At 41.2% G+C, this 18,929-nt stretch overlaps 1 protein-coding gene across 7 annotated transcripts; it reads right to left on the reverse strand.

The window, feature by feature from the left end:
• Window positions 1–223: 223 nt before the first annotated feature.
• On the reverse strand, window positions 224–18,497 carry LOC306920765 (inner centromere protein-like). 7 transcript variants are annotated; one of them, XM_079497637.1, is made up of 22 exons: window positions 18,375–18,497; window positions 17,114–17,269; window positions 16,007–16,117; window positions 13,490–13,668; window positions 12,764–13,129; window positions 12,429–12,474; window positions 11,619–11,667; window positions 10,919–10,976; window positions 10,634–10,661; window positions 10,341–10,422; window positions 9,066–9,203; window positions 8,078–8,095; window positions 7,084–7,193; window positions 6,742–6,862; window positions 6,520–6,642; window positions 5,834–5,961; window positions 5,596–5,698; window positions 4,984–5,127; window positions 2,604–2,651; window positions 2,224–2,289; window positions 1,070–1,160; window positions 224–729 (listed from the first exon to the last, which is right to left on the reverse strand). In XM_079497637.1, exons 2-22 carry the CDS (start codon window positions 17,248–17,250, stop codon window positions 560–562), a joined length of 2,316 nt encoding a protein of 771 aa, XP_079353763.1. In that variant the 5' UTR covers window positions 17,251–17,269; window positions 18,375–18,497; the 3' UTR covers window positions 224–559. The 7 variants fall into 7 exon arrangements, with proteins under 7 accessions (XP_079353763.1, XP_079353762.1, XP_079353759.1 ...); XM_079497636.1 differs by having other exon boundaries at window positions 10,341–10,425; XM_079497633.1 differs by having other exon boundaries at window positions 10,919–10,979.
• Between the last annotated feature and the right edge of the window lie 432 nt (window positions 18,498–18,929).

The raw sequence follows: 18,929 nt of genomic DNA on the forward strand, positions 1-18,929 counted from the left end.
TAATTTAAAACATTTTAAACGTATGAAAATGGCTCATCTACATGCACACAACTTCAACTTGTCGATCACATCTTCCGTTTGTTGATTGGCTATTTTCACTTTGTGATGGAAGTTGAACTTTAATTAATTTACTAATTTAAATGTTAAATGAGTAAGTAAGTAATTTAACATGATTTCACTGAAAATTCACAACCTGAACACCAGTTAATGTGACAAAATGATATTTGAACAGTATCTCTTTATTAACAAAAACAAACAATCTTTAAAAAAACCACTCCCAAAAGACAACAAACAATAACATATTTACAAAAGACACCTTTTAGTTTCCCATATCTGGAACCGGAGAAAATCGGAAGAACCAGATCCAACATTGAGGATCTGGAATTTGTTCCATCACATTTGGAACAGTTCCCGGAAATGTCACATCTACTATACCGGTAGCCTCGGAAACACAGACTATACTGGTGGTTCTCAAACTTTTACATTTTCAAGGACCACCACTCTGTACAAATAGAACCATTTGTACACTCAAGAGTTAGACGTGTAGGAATCTTCTACCCTATTTGGGCGGAGGAGAGTGCCAGACAGCGGAGCTGGTCCTCTTATTGAAACGAGGTTTCTTGGTGTAGAATATCTCCTCCAGGTTGGGAGGTGCGATGGGTCCAAACAGAGCATGGAGGTCTGGAGGGTTGAAGTACTCCTTGAGGAGAGCCTGCTGCAGCTTGTGACCTATTGAATTGAAAAAGCATTTTACATTAAGCCACACAGACACAAATTCACACATTTACTAACTAGACTGTAGCTGCCAGTGTGAACACAGCATAAAAGCAAAGCTACAGGCTACCATTCATTTTCAATGGAAGCCAGCATCATGAATATACTGGTTTCAACTTCAGATACAAAGCTACAGATATGCCGTGTAGTTTTGCATCTTTTATATCTGCCAGTGTGAATGCAGCATTGGGCTTAAACAGATAAGAAAACCAATCAATTTTAATAATCAAAAATGTACCCTTCTATGAAAGCACCGCTCACATTACAAAATGTGGGGTGAGGAACTTGGACTCACCTTCTGCCCAGGATGGAATGGGTTTCCGTGGTGCCGACTCATCATCCGTAGAGTCGTCGCTGTTCTGGTCCATCCCATAGTCGTCAGACTTCTGTAGAAACATGTGACAATATAATCAGCATGCACGTCAACACCCTATGCATTAGTATCACTAGGTCTAAATGTATGGAATCAACAATTGTATCAGCATCAATATTACAACATCTCAGTTACAACATTCATTTTCCATTCCGGATTTAGTTTATTTGATAAGGTAAGGGGAAAACTTGGCATTTGGCAGACACTCTTATCCAGAGCAACTTTACTTACAATAAACAAGGTGGTAAACACAGTATTCTACCATCACAGGCAAACCAAGAACATATCAGTTTAAACATCATATCAAAATATAGTAATAATCTGTACATGTAGATTTGTATACAAATGTTGATTGCCTAAAATAATTCCGCAACCCCACCGTCAGTGTATGGTAACACCATGTGGGGCCACAACCCCAACTTTGGGAACCCCTGGTCTAGGACCCCTGGTTTTGGACCCCCTCGTCAACGAGATGATACATCTCAAGGGATAACCTTTTCAATAGGACATGTAGAGTGTTTTAGTGAAGGTTCAGGCAGTTTACCTCCCTGTGTAGTTAGCTAATCTGAGTGAGGGGACTGGGTGCTTCTTTTCCTCCGATGTACGTGCAAAGATTTTGCATGTCACTTTAGTAGCCTGGCATGGCCAGTCTAATATCAATGCGTAGATATTAGTCTGGAACGTCAGTGTGAAGATTTATTTCCAAGGGGCGGTTGCAAACAGATTCCAAGTTCCAACGTCACAGCAAAAAAGTCTCACTGACTTTGAATAATCAAACTGCCACTCTGCCAGCCCAATCTCAGCAGGGATTATTTTCATGTGGCAGATTTGTCTGGTTTCCAGGCTATCACTTTAGAACAGGGCAGCTACTGTGACACACATTTGATTTGACTCTGTACGAACCTTCCATTCATTTTGGGCCGACCATGATTACTTTCCCCGAGTTTACAACGTCTAAAAGAGGGTCAGAAGCACTCTCCCATTGAGCACCCGACATTCTGTAGCTGTTGCTTGTGAAAATTACACCAATTAGATAAGACATATGCCAAAGAACGTGTGTGTGTGTGTGTGTGTACCTCAACATCCACAGTAACGTTGAGTCCAGATCTGTCCTTCCCTGTGGGAGTCTTCATGATGGAACTCTGAACAAACACAATCATAGCTTGAATTTATACAGTGCCATTCATGAACCCAAGGACGCTTTACATTAACAACAACCACACAAAACGACAACCATTCCAAGTAACCATTAAGTGAATGTTTAGCTCTTTTGTTACAATTAGATTAATAAAAAAAAACGTGTCAATTATTAATATTGTCCAAGATGGAATGAAGGATTAATTTCAATGGTTGAAAGTTGTAAAAACAGGTTGTTGTCAACAGGATGACGTTTACCTCCACATAAAGTGTAAAAATAAATGAATAACTGTATAAATGAAATAAATAGTGTTTTTACCTCCACATCCATTGTCACGTTGAGGCCAGCAGACTTTACTAAAGGCTGCTGGAGGAAACACAAATATGAACTTGATGTTACTACATGTAGGGATGTGCCGATGAGACATTTTGGCTGATAGATATCATTAATTGCCATTATGGCCGATAACCGATATGACCAATGTCGATATGATCTCATTCTGTATTGAAAAATTATACATAATTTTGTCCATTCTGAAAAATACATGTAACAGGGTATCTGCACTGCAGGCTTAGGCAAGTCAGAATTTAACTTAATACCTTTATATTTAATATTGTGAGCTTGTAGATCTGTTCAAGCCGCTTTGGGCTTGTTTATCTGTAAAGACAGACCGACTAATCGGACCAATTAATTAATCGTCTGATTGCTTAATCGAACCGATGCCGATTAATCTAAAAACAACTCAAATCGGCCGATGCGTTTGCCAATTAATCTCCCATCACCAATAACAAATACATGGTATATTAAACACCTGTTCATCATCCTATATGGCAGGGGTATTCAACTAGATTAGTCAGGAGGCCACAACTGTAGAATGAATGAGTGTGGGGGGGGGGGGCGCACACACTGCTCTAGTCTAAAGTGACGGAGTGTCTCATTTCTCTCCAAAAGCCCTCGAATGTGATTAAGGATTTCTGTTATGGTAATCTCACACACACACACACCATACCTGTAACTTTCATTAGCCCTAAAAACAAAATGGTTTGTTCCAGGGGCCACAAGGGGGCACCCCGCCAGTTGGAATACCCCTGCTATATAGGAACAAAATTAACCCTGCATAGGACAAATTCACATAATATATATTAGCAACTGTAACAAGTTGTGACCATTGACACAAAGGCCACATTTTAGCAAATCTTTATGGTGAAAAACATTTGCTTAAGTTCCAACGTTTGATTAGTTTAAATGAATTCCCAATATAATTTGTATATCAAAAGCCAGGTTTCTTTAGTGATTTGTAAAAAGGTCGCATTATTTTAGCTTTACATCAAGATCTTTGACCGTATCCAGATTGCGTTTACATAATCCAGAATATATTATCCGTCACCTGATATTAGCACATGTTCCAAGTTTTGTTTGTGGGTTGACACTAGGTCTCAGAGGAACTTGCCGTCAGGCAAGTACAGGTCATGGCCAATTGCCCCACAAATACATTGTTATTTATTTATAGCGAAAGCGAACTAAAGATGGTTGCATCCCCAAAATGTGCACCTGCCAGGCAATCCGGTAGCAAACTTCACCTGCCCGACCATTTTATTTACCTGCCCGGGTGTTAGCGTCAACCCCACGTCCATTAAAAAGATAATCATGTTTCACAGCTGATGAGCCATGAATAAAAATATAATCCATTATCTGTCATAATTTCTGACAGACTGGCTTCCCGTCTCCTCCAGGATAGAATACAAGGTCTGCCTCCTCACCCATCAGTGCATCCACAGCAACGCCCCTTCCTATCTGAAGGAACTCATTGAACCCCCAGCCTCCACCCGCTCCGGAAATTCTAACACTCAAAACCACCAAAACAAAACTCCGCACCATGGGGGACCGGGCCTTCTGTACAGCTGCTCCTCGGCTGTGGAATGCCCTCCCCGGCCACCTGAGAGCACCACAATCCGTGGACGCTTTAAAAGGGGACTTAAGAGATTTCTTTTTAACAAGGCATTTGGCCAGTTGGACCATTAGATGCCCGGTGTACTTTTAATCCTTTTAGCAGTATACCATGAAATGCATGAATTGTGCTAATTTTAGTCCTTTTATTTACTCACTTATTCTTCTTCTCTTGTTGTAGCACTTTGAGATTTGCTTCAAATGTAAAGTGCGTTATAAATAAAATGTATTATTATTATTATCATTTCTACTTTGCTTGACAGCAAATAAACTGTAGACTGAGGAACATTGAATTGATTCTACCCATGTTAATGTGATCCTCATTTACACAGATTTATCATTTGAGTTCTATAAACATTTTCCATGTATTTATTTTCTGAGAGAAGGTACTGGGAGTAAAGTCACATCATGCGTTCAAGTGAGTCGAGTCACAACTACATACATTCAGTCACTGCTCAGGTCACGTCCAACATTTAAATTATGACCTAGACCAGTTACAATCAATGACCTAGCTCAGTTACATCCAATGACCTAGCCCAGTTACATTTTAATGCAGCTAAAAACAGTAATCTCACACAGGATAATGTCAGTCTTTCCGGAGTAATCAATGTCCGATCGCCTAATGACATGGAAGTTAAAAGCAGCTATAAAGTGGTTTCTGTCATGTAAACTTAGTCCACATGTAAAACTAAAGTCTAGATAATTAATGGTAGAATACATGGTTAACAGATGCGATTCTCTGCAAACTGACCTGTATCTTAGCTGCTGCTGCTGCTGCTTCAGCCAGTTTCTGTTTAGCAGCCCGCTCTTCTTCAGCCAATCGTTGAGCTGCCCGCTCTTCTTCAGCCAATCGTTGAGCTGCCCGCTCTTCTTCAGCCAATCTCTGCTGCTCTTCCTACAGCAGTAGATGAGTGTCAATAATGTCTCAGCATAGCCAGACAACTATTCGACAATTTCCAAATGCTAGAGTCTGGAACTACACCTCCCGAAATCCGAACATGGAAGCTGGCATCCGTTCATCATTTCCGTTCCCGAAAATATATTTTAAAATAGCTTATATTTTTCCATTTCTGCTAAGCAACATATATGCTTAGATTTTGCGTTACATTAGGATAAATTTGCATGACTGTAGAGACAAAACAGAAGTGGGGAGGAGGCTTCACTTCCGCTTTGTCACTTGTTCCTGATCGGAGCTTCTGTTGCTCCCGACTGGAGGACCGGAAACATTCGAAAATTGTGGGAGGAAGCAGCAACAGTAAATGAGTAATTTTAAGTAAATGGTCAAGCGTTGGATTGGAGAGGACGCAATTTTACGTCAATGGCAGGCAATGTGTTAAAACTAAACAGATACTCGTTTGTTTACCTTCTTTCTCTGGTCTTCCAACTCTTTTCTTTTCTCAGCCTCTTCCCTCTCCTTCTTCCTGGCAGCTTTCTCTACTTCCCTCTGAAGAGCCTCTGCTCGCTCCCTGAAGACAAACAATACATTTTCAACATTTTACTATGTCATTAATATACCTTTGAGTATAGTAAAATGTTGAAAATGAGTGGTATTCCCCTTTAACCACTGGTCTAGGACCAGTGGTTCAGGGTGCAGTTTGTACCGTTCAGCCCTCTCCTGCTCCTTCAACTCTTGAGCTCTGCGCGCCTCCGCCAGCTTGTGAGCTCTTTGCGCCTCCTCCTCTGCTCTCCTCTTGGCTTGGAAGGCCTGCTGACGCTTCTCCTCCTCCTCCTGGGGAGAAAATGCACAAAACATTAAGCTAAATCAGTGGTTCCCAAACCTTTTTGGCCATGCATCCAGTTACCTCCCCCCACATGGAAATGAAATATATGAACACATTTTTGAGCCCCTCCTATGTCCAAGGTCTGAGGAAGAGTCTGGAGGCTCAAACATTTCCTGAAATAAACGTGCAAAACGAGAGACTTGTTTTGGATTAATTTGTTTCTATGAAACAGTGAAGGGAAACACTGCTTCTATGAAATAGTGGGGGAGACGCCGCAGTAAACTAGCAATTTGTTTTTTTTAGAATGAAAAGGCTGATTTTAATGACTGAATCAGTTAACAAGTAGTAAGTAAGAAGGCAAGGGAGGGTTATTGTCGATGATAAGCAATGACCTACTACAAATATTACAAATTAAAGTGGGTACTGGCAATAGAAATTAATCACTGACCAGGTGATTCATTTGTGACCGAATAAATTACAACAGAAAAGTAACAGTTAATAGAAATTAAAGTGAAGTAACAAAAGTTAGGTAATTATAAATGTCAGGTGATCGGCAGTGAACTCACAACTTGTTGAATCCTCCTCAGTCTCGTCTCCTCCTCTAGTTTCCTCCTGCTGTCAATCTCCTCCTGGTGTTTTACCACCAGCTGTTTCTTCAGCTTCTCCTCCGCCAAGCGCTCAACACGAAGCTGGGAACAAAACAAAAAATAATTAAACATAAATAAGAGTCAATGAAATGAGGTGAATTTTTAATGTCACCAGGAAAGACATGAAGGAGAGTTTGTCACCTTGTCGTTCTTCTCTTCCATCTGAACTCGTTTCTGTTCTTTTTCTTTCTTCTTTTCCTCCTCCTTCTGCTCCTCTTTGGCTCTGCTTTCAACCGCTTTCTTCAGCCTCTCCTCCCTCTTCCTACAAGCATCAAGGTCACAACATGAGGAAAACTGTTGGTACATGCACGTAGGTCTGTTGTAACATGCATTTGTGGGATGAACAGCACAGCCAATTATGTGGGTTAAGCAATTAAGCCCATGAAGAATGACATGATAATGTAGCAAACAAACCCGAACACAGAGTTATAACTCATTTCGCCCTGAGGCAGATTCTATAAACTTCTTCTACAATTCATGTACCTCTTCAGTTCCTCCTGTTTCTTCTTCTTCTCATCTTCCATTTTCTTTATCCTCTCTTCTTCCTGCTCCTGCTTCTTCTTGAGCGCTTCCAGTTTATGGCGTTCTTTTGCCTAAAAAGAGACAAACGAATGCAATGCAGTTCAATCCATCCTGAAGAAATTAAGTCCAGTCCTTCAACCCATTAACCCGGTCCTAAAAGAGAACAGAAATGCAGTCATCCTGAAGACAGTCCTTCACCAACGGTTCACATTGCACCCAAACTGTTACAATGCGTTTCAGACAAATTGCTGAATAGTTTTGGGGGATTTTGTTTCAACTGGTTGCATTCTGCATCATTGGTGTGGACTGACTGGGTTTTAGTAATACTGTCGCAACTCCCAGCTTCCCAGGTGGAAATAAACATGAAAACATTGAACTTTGTGATAGTTTCCATGTTATTGAAGAGTTAATGGTTTCTAGGTTAAAGATGAAGGTGTTCCATCAGTAGATGTTCCAATCCAGAGAGTTCAACTTTACTTTTTAAAATGTGCCACAAAAGAAAATAAATAATAAAAAGCCACCTCACACATTAGAAGGACAATATCAGTCACTACCAGAACCAATGACATTAAATGAGTCTAAATATGGTGTTTGAAGTTAGAATGAGTTTGTATAGGAAGGTGCCGGTGGCACGTCTGATTAAATGGATATCTAGTATCCAAATACAGAATCAAGCAATTTAACAAAAAAAGTGCCCGGGATACACACAAAAGCCTGAATGGATGTTACATTTGACCAAGTGAAAAATCCCTTGAATGGTGTAAAACAAGGTAATTAGTCAAAAAGCGTGCACAACCGACAGCCTGGACTGTCAAGAGTTACATTAATAAATTGAAGTGAGTTTTGACAGCCCTGGTGTAAAGAGTTGCTGTAACACCAACACATTAATTAGTGAAGTAGTAGAACCAATGAGAGCAGTTGTCCAGTAGAAACAACCTTGTGACATCACACTTACCACAACACCCCTAGTCTGCTGGAGAGGAGACAACACATACTACATTACCCAACATTCATAGTTCTACCTCTGGACTAAAACAACATTACTCAGCATTGATGGTTCTACAACACCAAAGAGATTAATTCTAGAACAAGAGACGAAGCTCCCATTAAGTCCCATAGGAACAACCAGCACCTCCGCCATTTTGGAGTGATGACGCAACTTCCGGTTGCTTTAAAATACATTAAAATCACACCAGTGTGAAGTGAGCGGTGGAACTATAATGTAGTTAATTATACTGTACTGAACTCCGGTACAGACAGACACTCTGAAAAAGACTGATGTTACACAAAACACTCAGCTTCCCATCATGCACCTGCACAGAGTGAAGCTCAACAGCACCATTTTCTCACCTTGTTGGTACTCTAAACAGACATAGGGACACACAAAGCTACATGATGGAGAAGGTGTGCCCACAGCTCTAAAAGTCATGCTGTACAAAATAAAAACTTAATCCTATTCTACTAATATATTGATTTATTTATCATATTTATGAATGGATCAATGCAGAAATTAGTAACATGATCCAAAAACAGAGGTTCGTCTCTTGTTCTAGAATCTTTGACAAAACATGCATAGTTCTAACTCTAGACTACAACACTGCATTACCCAACATTCATAGTTCTACCTAGATCAGATTTAATAAATCTATAAGTGGACAGTCAGTCCTAAAGATCAGATTTAATAGTGTGGACAGTCAGTCCTAAAGATCAGATTTAATAGTGTGGACAGTCAGTCCTAAAGATCAGATTTAATAGTGTGGACATTCAGTGCTAAAGATCAGATTTGAGAACAACCCAGGCCTCTTGTACAGTACAGTCCCATCAAAACAACTTCTATAAAACTGCTTTCCCACTAGTGGCTGAGCCAAGGCCACTGATTGCCAAGAACTGGACTTGATGAGCAGAATCCCAACAGTAGCCATTACTACAGTGTGTTGACGTACCACTGTGTCCACCTTCAGAGGAGTGGCTTGTTTAATGAAGGACTTCATGACACCTGTGCGACCCAGAGAGTTGGGAGTCATCATTAACATCTGGTTCCTGTGGACAGTCTGGAAGAAGGCCTTCATGTTGGGCCTCACCTGAAAAAGAAAAACAGAACAGAAAAGTCACCAACATTTGTTTTCATGACCATAACTTGGCTTCATTCTCTAGTCTCGTGACTAGTCTACTACGTGGCTTTATGCTCTACTGTATGGCTTCATTCTCTAGTCTGTTCTCCTAAGATTCCCTCCCCCACCCCCCCCCATGTAGTTTTTATCCGACTCACCTGTACAGGTCAATGTTTAGCTTTAATCCTTGTTGTACCGTATTTTGTAGTATTACACTACCAGTGTTATTTCCCCCTGTTTTTAACTAAGTTAATGTACAGCACCTTAGTTGTAACATTGTTTCGAAAGGGGCTTTATAAATAAAATGTAATTAGTTTGTGGCTTTATTCTCTAGTCTACTGTGCAGCTTTATGCCCATAACCTGCAGCCAGGTTGGGGCTGAGCTGGGCTCCACAGGACCGGTCCACCGACCGCAAACCAACCACAGCTTAAATAGGTGAAAAATCAACTGCGACGGAACGGGCTGCGATGCGATTGTTTTTTTTTTAAACTGCCTAGCGCGAGGCCTTGCATGCGCAAGGCCCTGTGCGGCGGCACCATTCGCACTACCCAAAAAGACACACACACACACACACACACACACACACACACACACACACACACACACACACACACACACACACACACACACACACACACACACACACACACACACACACACACACACACACACACACACACACACACACACACACACACACACACACACACACACACACACACACACACACACACACACACACACACACACACACACACACACACACACACACACACACACACACACACACACACACACACACACACACACACACACACACACGAATGTGCAGTAGCCTACCAATGCTTGTTAGCCCTGCAGTTAACCATGTGGGTATTTTTAAACAAGGTCAGTAGTGACTTCTTAGTAGTGGCCGTCATGCTTTTAACAGAGTTAGAATCGTGCTAAGACACCCAACTCGGGCCCGAAAAAAATGCAAATTTTCTTGCGCGCACACTGTGCGCGCAAAAAGTCCATGCGTCCAAATCTGTGCTCCCCCACCTGGAAACAAAGTTAGGCGCCCCTGGTCAAGAACAGTTATTCAATGATAAACATGTTTATCTTACCACAGTGTTCTTCTGGCTAGTCTTCTTCTGGCTGCTGTCTGTGTGTTCTTCAGCCTTTCGTTTGGAACTCCTAGTGGAATGTCTACTAGAGACGATCAAGTTTAAATGAACATACAATCCATGATTCATCGGCTCATACTGGGCATAAATCATATGTTTGACATTTTGGACACCATGTAACCCGTTTGACTGACAACTTAAAATAGCATTTACTTTTTGCCGGTGTTCAAACATCACAAATTGACTAAACAAAAGCCAACACAGTTAACACATGAATCAAAAGCAGTACTTACCTCACAGGTGACTGCACAACTGCTTTGTCTACAAACAGAAAGGACATTTAAAATCATTCATTATGTACAATACATTTGATTTAAATGATTCATTTAAATAATCATTGTCTAACTGCTTTATCAGACAGACATGAAACTCCTAGAGTTGGGTTTGTGGGGATCTGCTGCCCCCCTCTGGTCAATAGTTTTATGTCCGGTGGAGATACTTTTATCCCTGCTTTCGGTGACACTGAAATACATGCATTTTGGGAAATGTAGACTCTAACATTTCCCCTCAGGCCTTACCTGTGTGTGATCTTGAGCTCCCAGCAGCAGAGGGACTACTGCTGCCACTGACAGACACCTGCTGTTGGAGAGAAAACACTGTTACTAGGGTTGACACAATTTATTACTACATAGTCTAATGGCAATTTGAGAGAATCACAACAAATTTTGTCATAATGTTGAAAAATAAGAATTCCATTCATATTAAATGTTCCAATTTCCAATGCCAAAAACAAATTAAATCATAAATTGCAATTCATAGTCAACTTAAATGTGTAATCGTGACAGCGTCAGAGAAAACTAATTTTGTAAACGCTACCCACTCTTCCAGTCAAACTGAAAATGAAAATATTACGCGATTTCTATAGACAATAAAATGTTAATGAAATGTCAATCTATTCTAAAGACAGATGCACTGTCATGCGGCGTTTCGAGACCACAACATGGAATGCGCGGGTCCATTTGGCTATACACTCCCAAAGTTACATTACTGCGACAGCGCAATGACCGCCATCCCGTGCCATAGGTAAAATAACATGATAAATACATACAGAGATGCAATGAGTTATTTATCTATCTTATATAATAACATAAAGTTAACAATTCCCTCCCAATCAATGTGATCCATTATATTGCATTACCCACACTGTACATAATTTCCTGTTCATATATTAGAACGGGTAAGGCCCTAGTAGAGATAATTTAATGTTCATAGACAGACCTCTGGTTGCCCAGTCTCAGCGAAAACCTCCGCAGCCTCCAACTGTTTCCTGAAAGACAAACGTTTGCAAAGCTTTAGCAACATAAAGGAACCACAAAATGATATGTATTTGAGCTTCTGAAAGTATTGTCACATTCCTAAGCCAATCATTTGATGACCAGCAGTGATTCCCTATGGAGACACAAAGAGCCTCCTTTGTCTCTACCAGAAATGCAGCCTCTGCACCGCAGGTTATCAAATGATTGGCTTAGGAATGTGACAAAATCCCAAAAATATCCATGAACTCAAGTCTCCATGGTGCGAGTAATCGACGAGGAAATTTTGGCTTAACTAGCCCCTTTAGATCAGGGGTTCTCAACCTATGGGTTGTGACCCCTCAGGGGGGTCCAGAACTATTTTCAAAATAGAAAAAGTTTGTTTTTGCAACTGAATCTGGCTGGAAAATGGAAATTTAGAGTGTACATAGTACACAGCGCATGCATAAACTTTCCTTAATGATTATATCTGGTTTAAGTATTTATTTGTGATGTATTTTCTCTATTAAGGTTATTGTAGTGGCCAATTTGTATTGTGGGTAGGGGGGGTCGCGAGACATGGCCAAAGCATTTTCGGGGGTCCACAGCCAAAAACATTGGACACGTTGCTTTAAATAGTAGGATTACACTGGAGAATGTCCAGCAACACATTAGTTGAATAGGGAAGTAATTAATACACAAGTCCTGGTGGGATAGGAAAAAAGGGGAGGAAAGGCAAGTGATCCGTCCGTCACAGAGTGAAGTCATCACACCTTTAATTAGAATAAAGACTCACTCTGGTTGGTGTTCATCCTCATCATCCATCTCTGCAGAAGTATCTTCTACAATGGAAAGAAAATAATTCACCAGTCAACCTAAAGGATCCAACACACCAAACTGATGGCAGTGTTGAAATTGGAACGCTTCCATGGCTGAAAATAATATAAGATGTCTTTGTGTGTATACATATATAAATATACACATCATAGTATATATGTACAGAATACATCTGCCACTATGCTAAAAAAATATATATATATAAACCTGTGATGTGAAAATGAAAATAAATCTACACTGCATTCTACTACTGAACATTATATGTGTGAACACTTTGAGCTACTAGGCACTTACCAGTGCCACTGAAGGTGGAGTTGGAGGCGTGAGCCATGGCCTTCTTCAAGAGTGACCTCCTGGAGGCTCTGCGGACAGACTCCAGGGTCTGGCTCCCCCGCAGGCCTGCTGCAGAGTGACGCAGCATCAGAGAGACGCGCGGCCTTGTGGGCTTTCCCGCTATGGCCACCTTGGTGGCCGTACGGCCTGGGGAGGCCTGTGGCTCTACAACAGCCACCAGCTGTGAAGGCCTGGCTGCCTCGGCCTGTGGCTCTACAACAGCCACCATCTGTGAAGGCCTGGCTGCCTCGGCAGAGCGCCGGTCGTTGGCAGAGATCTTCACCAGGGATTCCGGCAGCGTGGTTGACACCAGACATGGAGGATGCTCTGTGGGCAGAACGTGGAGAGGAAGCGTTCACTAGGGTCCTAATCACCAATCACCATCTGATGACATTTGTCCCGACCATTAACTGATCACGCTTGGTATTTAACATGGTTAAGGGACAGTGTCCTCGACCTCAAAACCCGCAAACCTGACTAACAGTAACTACTTCTCCAAAGTGAGTGACACCCACAACGCTAGAGGGAGCAACCATGATCTGGTTTGGTAGTACGTACCACTCATAGAAACATGGGAAATGTATTCTACTACTCTGCCACCAGATCCCGGAAACATTTCTTAAATAACCAGATACCTGAAGGAGGAAAGTGCAGACTGTGAGCAGGTCACTTTATTTTAGGGCCTACCATTGCGTGGCGGCTGCTCCTCGTCTGCCATCTCCTGAAAGACCATGCCTACAGAGGAGGTGGGAGGCTGGGGCTCCACAGAGGAAGTGGAAGGCTTGGGCTCCATCGCCTCCTCGAAGACCAGGTCCAGCTTCTTCACAGAGGAGGCAGCCAGGTTGCTGCGCCTCCCCTTGGAAAACCTCAGATTAAATAAAGCAAAAAGAAATCGCTGAAATAATGAAATAATGTGTATGACCAAATCCTTTTATGGGATTTGTGAAAACTTGCAATATGCTTCCATAGAATACTGATAACTTCACTCGATGAAACCTACAAAAAAAAGTTTTGTAAACTTTTATAAAGTCGCACAGCTCGTAGTCCCGATGCCAAAAATATTTTATTGTTACCAACGTTTCGACAAACAAGTTGCCTTCTTCAGGGTACCTGAAGAAGGCAACTTGTTTGTCGAAACGACCTCTCCTTTCTATTTTAAAGTTTGTCTCGCATGTTCAGCACCTCCCTACTCTTGGTGTGCGCTCCTACCATTTTGTTTGCTTTGACACTTTCATAAAGTGACAGTATTTATACAAAGTTAATAAAAAAAGTGAAAAAGAAGAGAAGGTTCCAATGGATGGACTATGCGTTTGGTGAAACAGTATGAAAGGAGCCCTCCACACAGCGTGGATTCCTAATCAATTAATACAATATGTAAGCCTTTGCTATTATATGAAAATATCCAAGACCATTAACACATTTAGGCCCGACGTCGAAAAATAAAAGAAAGTCTTCTGAAAGAATATGGCTGCGTTCGAATTGCTAGGGTTGTTCCCTACTCCCTACTCCCCATACGGGGACCCAGACTCAGTGGACTCAAATAGTGATGAATTCGGACAATACTCCCTGTATGGGGAGCACCAACTCTGACGTCAATCGGTAGAGGGCGCTATAGGTCCGCGGGTTCATGTACTTTTTATTTGCATTGTAATCCCCATAGGGTTTTTTCAGATCGCCTCATAAAGAACTGTATGAAAAATAAACAAATCATCCCGCCGTTTCACTCATTTGGATATGAAGAATCAACTGACACCAGTCAAAACGCTGCTGCTGAAATGATGATAAAAAGGTTATTATTTTAAAATAACATAGGCCTATGATTATTATCAATAAATTAATATTATATCCATTATCCAGCAATATGAAAACAGTGCACCACCTTGACAATATGAAAATATCAGCAGCATGATTATGAACCCCGCTAATCCTGGGGGGGGGGGGGGGTGAGCTCTGCTCACAATACGGATGTTAACAGAAACAGCAGTCCAATAAATTGCTAACTACATAATGAAGTTTTAATGTATTTAGCGCAATTCAATGAAATAATGTTAGATAACATATATGTTTTAATGGCAGGAATTAATTAATATTAATAAAACATATGTTCGGAGACACAATTAATATGTCTCACATGCATGTACAAAATATATATTTGACTTTAGCACATAAATGAAAACCTCACCAACCTTAATCCAAAAACTATTAAAAAAGTCCGCGGTTGTAAAAATAGTGTCGGCAGCAGGGCGCGAAACCGTGAACTGATGAACGATGGTTTGAAAGGCGGCGTAACAGCCCACTAGACTAACGAGTGAGCTGATAGAATAGGGTTCTGAGGCAGCATAGGAGTCAAATGGGCCAGCAGGGCAGGCGGGCAGCTGTCAGAAAGGGGTTCAGATTAGTAATACTATTGCAAATGAATTGTTTTATTATAAATAAATAAAATAAAACAATTGCAAATAAATGCACAGATCATTTGTCTCGAGATCTGTAGCTTCGAGATCCGCCAGGGAAGAAAAGAGAGGGGAAACGAAAGTTTTAAAAGTACATTTGTGTTGATTTCTTTCGCTGGTTCAACTTCTGCCTCTTCTGAGTTGGAGCGCAATGAGCGCATGCATGCAGAAGCAGCGCACGTGCGCGCAAACGCGTGCATGTGCGCTCAAGGGCGAGCTTGCGCAATGCATTATGGGGCAGATTTGCTTCGCTGTGTTTTTGTAGTGACCATCGGATGGTCCCTACAATTCCCGGTGCATTGTGGGATACTTCAGTCCACTACATTAGGGTGCAAAAATGCTCACTACATATTCGGACACTATAACAAAATGGCGGAACCCCAAAGTAGTGCACTATATGGGGCATAGGGAATGAATTCGAACGCAGCCTATATATTCAAAGTTCAAAAGCTCGGAGTGCGCCGCTCGGAGTGCGCCACTTGGTGGCGCACTCAGAGCTTGTAGATCTGCCATTTTTCAATAGCTAAAGTATAACATAATGCTTAGTTAAAACACCAAAAAGGGTTCCCGTCTAGAATGGGTTAAGATTTTAAGGAAGATGTTTCTGAACAAAATATCCAAGACGCATTGAGAGCTTGTAGATCAGCCATTTGTTGTGCAACATGCTTTCATAGAAGTCTGCCTTCTATGGAATCCAAATGACTGAAATGGCAACTGACATTAATCCATGCTATTGCTAACGTAAGCAACCAACCTCCTCCTGGTACGAGCCTCCTCTTGCAGTCCCATAGAAATCCGCTGCTTGCGAGGGCGTCTTTTCTGGGATGGTGTTTTTGGCATAAGCTCCGGCTCTGTGCTAGATTCACTGCAATAAAGACAAGTAGCATCAACTGTAGCTCAGTGCTGGATTCACATGGACCACTACTTCACCACCTCAGTAACTATGAATCACCCCAGTCAATGGAAAGGAATTACATTCAAATATCCCCAGTCTATAAGTCAATTCCTTTCCATTGAATGGGGTGATTCATAGTAGATCTGGTGCCCCTATACACTTCCCCCAGGGTTCTATACTTACCCGCCTCCCTTCTACAAATTCCTTGTAGATTGAGAAACCTTGCACACGTACTAGGCATGTAATGATATATCGTATATCGATATTAATCCTGACGATATGAATCGATTCATTGAAATTAAAAAAAAGAGTTTATAGTATAGTATAGTTTTTTGGGGGGGGCTAGTGTGTGATGTGAAATGTGAGCTTTTTGTCATATTCCAACATATTAAAGTGCTTTTGGAGAAAGCACTTTCAGTAGTAGAGCACTGTAGAGGGGAGCTGTGTGTGTGTCTGTGCACAGGTGATGATGGTCATTGATACTCATCAAGGAAGGCAATTATGTTTCTGCACTGTCAAAAGTAATGCTACTTTTTTGCAATGTAGATAAATAAAAAATCTCAGGGAAGATAAATGATATAAAATAAAAATAAACGGTAATTTTTCATTAAATTATATATTTTTTTAATATCGTATCGTGAACCTCATATCGTGATACGAATCGTATCGTGAGTTGAGTGAATCGTTACATGCCTAACACGTACAGTTGTTTACTGCTATTTTCGGCAAATTTGTATTTACGAGCGACGAGAGACCCCCGTTAATGAACAGGGAGACCCCTGGTATTGAACAAGCACAATAAGTAGCTGGCAATGTAAACACATGTCTTCTCATCATGTCAATGAAGAATTGAACTACACGAATGGAACCATTAATCTGAACAAAATCAGTTACAACAGCACCTTTAAAAAAAATGGATGATCAACATTTCTTGTATTAAAGACGCCAAAAAGGTTTAAAACCTACCCAGAGAACATGCGGTATGCCTCCTGCTCAATCTCCTTCAGCCACACCATGTGGACGTTGTCTATCTCAGACACAAAGTCATCCAGTTTCTGCATCATCATCCTGGAGAGGGTCTGAGTGGCTTCCAGGAAGGCCATGATGGATGCAGACTAAAAACTATGGAACGTTAACACATTAAAGCTGGGGAAGCATCCGTGTCATTTTATACTTTGGGTATTTAAAATTAGCAGATACACAAGCTCATAGTGCATGCAAGCTTGTAGAGCTGCCAATTTCTTTGGGGGGGAAACAAATCCAATAGCCAAAGTTTTAGTTTTTTTTAAAGAAAATAATCTATAAAGTGACTAAAGATTTCAAATAATTGTAGAGTAGTAATGGCACAATATTTATCTCTGGGATGGAGGGATGTGCTACAATAGTGTTCAGGGTGTGGCTGTAAACAAGCATCTCGAGCTTAGTCCACTTCCCTGGGTAAACAAAGAACTTTGCTTTGCTTAGTGTACTTAAGTACTAGTACAGCACTTTTGTAAATGTAGCTTACTTCCCACCACTGCTAAACACTGTAGTGCCGCACTGGGCACCTCGAGCATGTATTATTTTCTTCCCCAATTAAAAAAAATATTGTATAAAGCACAGGTTTTTAACACCGTACATGATTCATCAGACCTGAATTTGATAATTTAGGACTGGAATGTCCATGTGCTTTGACAATATTCTAGCTCCGTTTGGAGGAACCTCAATATCTGCACTTATCTCGGAGCTAAAGCGTAGATTGAGGTTCCAAACGGAGCTATGACAAACACAAGCTATATCCAACACACCCGTCCCATCCAGGTACAATTTAAATATAACACAATATCAATGTATATAAACACAATCATTAATAGTGGTTTAACTACAAAAGCAGCTTTCACAAGTTGTTGGTTGTAGAGATTAATCATTGGGTACAAAAAGAGACGTTTATGTATAAAGGTAGTTGACGAAATACCATATAAATCCGATCGTTTTGTTTGTTTCTCCATCGACAGTTACAACATGACACGCTCCGAGTTTTTAGCAGATCTACCAGATCACAGCGCGTAGCAAAGCGTCGCGTTGTTAGTTTGTAGATTTGCCGGATGTTTTTCTCTCGTTTCTTTCCGTTGTAGGACGAACAGAACACCCATGTTAGCAGTAGCACCAAGTAGCACCAGTTATCTAACCGCTCATCTCTTTAATAACTATATAAAATAACGTAAAGGTGAATGAAAACGTGCGTTACCTGGTTTGGAAACCTCTTAAAGTAGACGATAAAATTAAAAGTTTGCTTTTAAATCTGTTCTTGTTGCCCTCCTCTTCTCAAACAAAACTGAGCTCAGCTGCCGCTGAAAATACTGAAAATGTTCAACTGCTCTCTATAAAATCACTTCCACCAATCAAAAGGCTCCGTAGGATGACGTCGCACAGGAACCTCGCCCCCATTGGCTGATATGGATGACCAAGTCAGCGCTGTGGGCCAATAGGAACCAATAGGATTCCAAAAGGGGAAGGCTCAAACTTTAAAAAACAACCAATGAGGGAGCAGTGGGGGGGGGGGGGGGGGGGGGTAAATGTAGACCATAGAGACACACGGGGACTACAAATTCCACGCCCCCAAATGAGACAGCGTCCCCACTTCTGGTCCGTTTCAACTGTGTACTGCAGCTGCCAATGCAATCCCTATGAGAGGCATCATAAAATACCCTTATTTCACTGGTTCATTACTGAGGCTGTAGCGATTTATTTTGTGTTCGAATAATGTGTCCCATATGTTTTATTTGTCCTTTTTAATGTCATA

The sequence above is a fragment of the Electrona antarctica genome, assembly GCF_951216825.1.
Source record: "Electrona antarctica genome assembly, chromosome: 3".
NCBI lineage: Eukaryota > Metazoa > Chordata > Actinopteri > Myctophiformes > Myctophidae > Electrona > Electrona antarctica.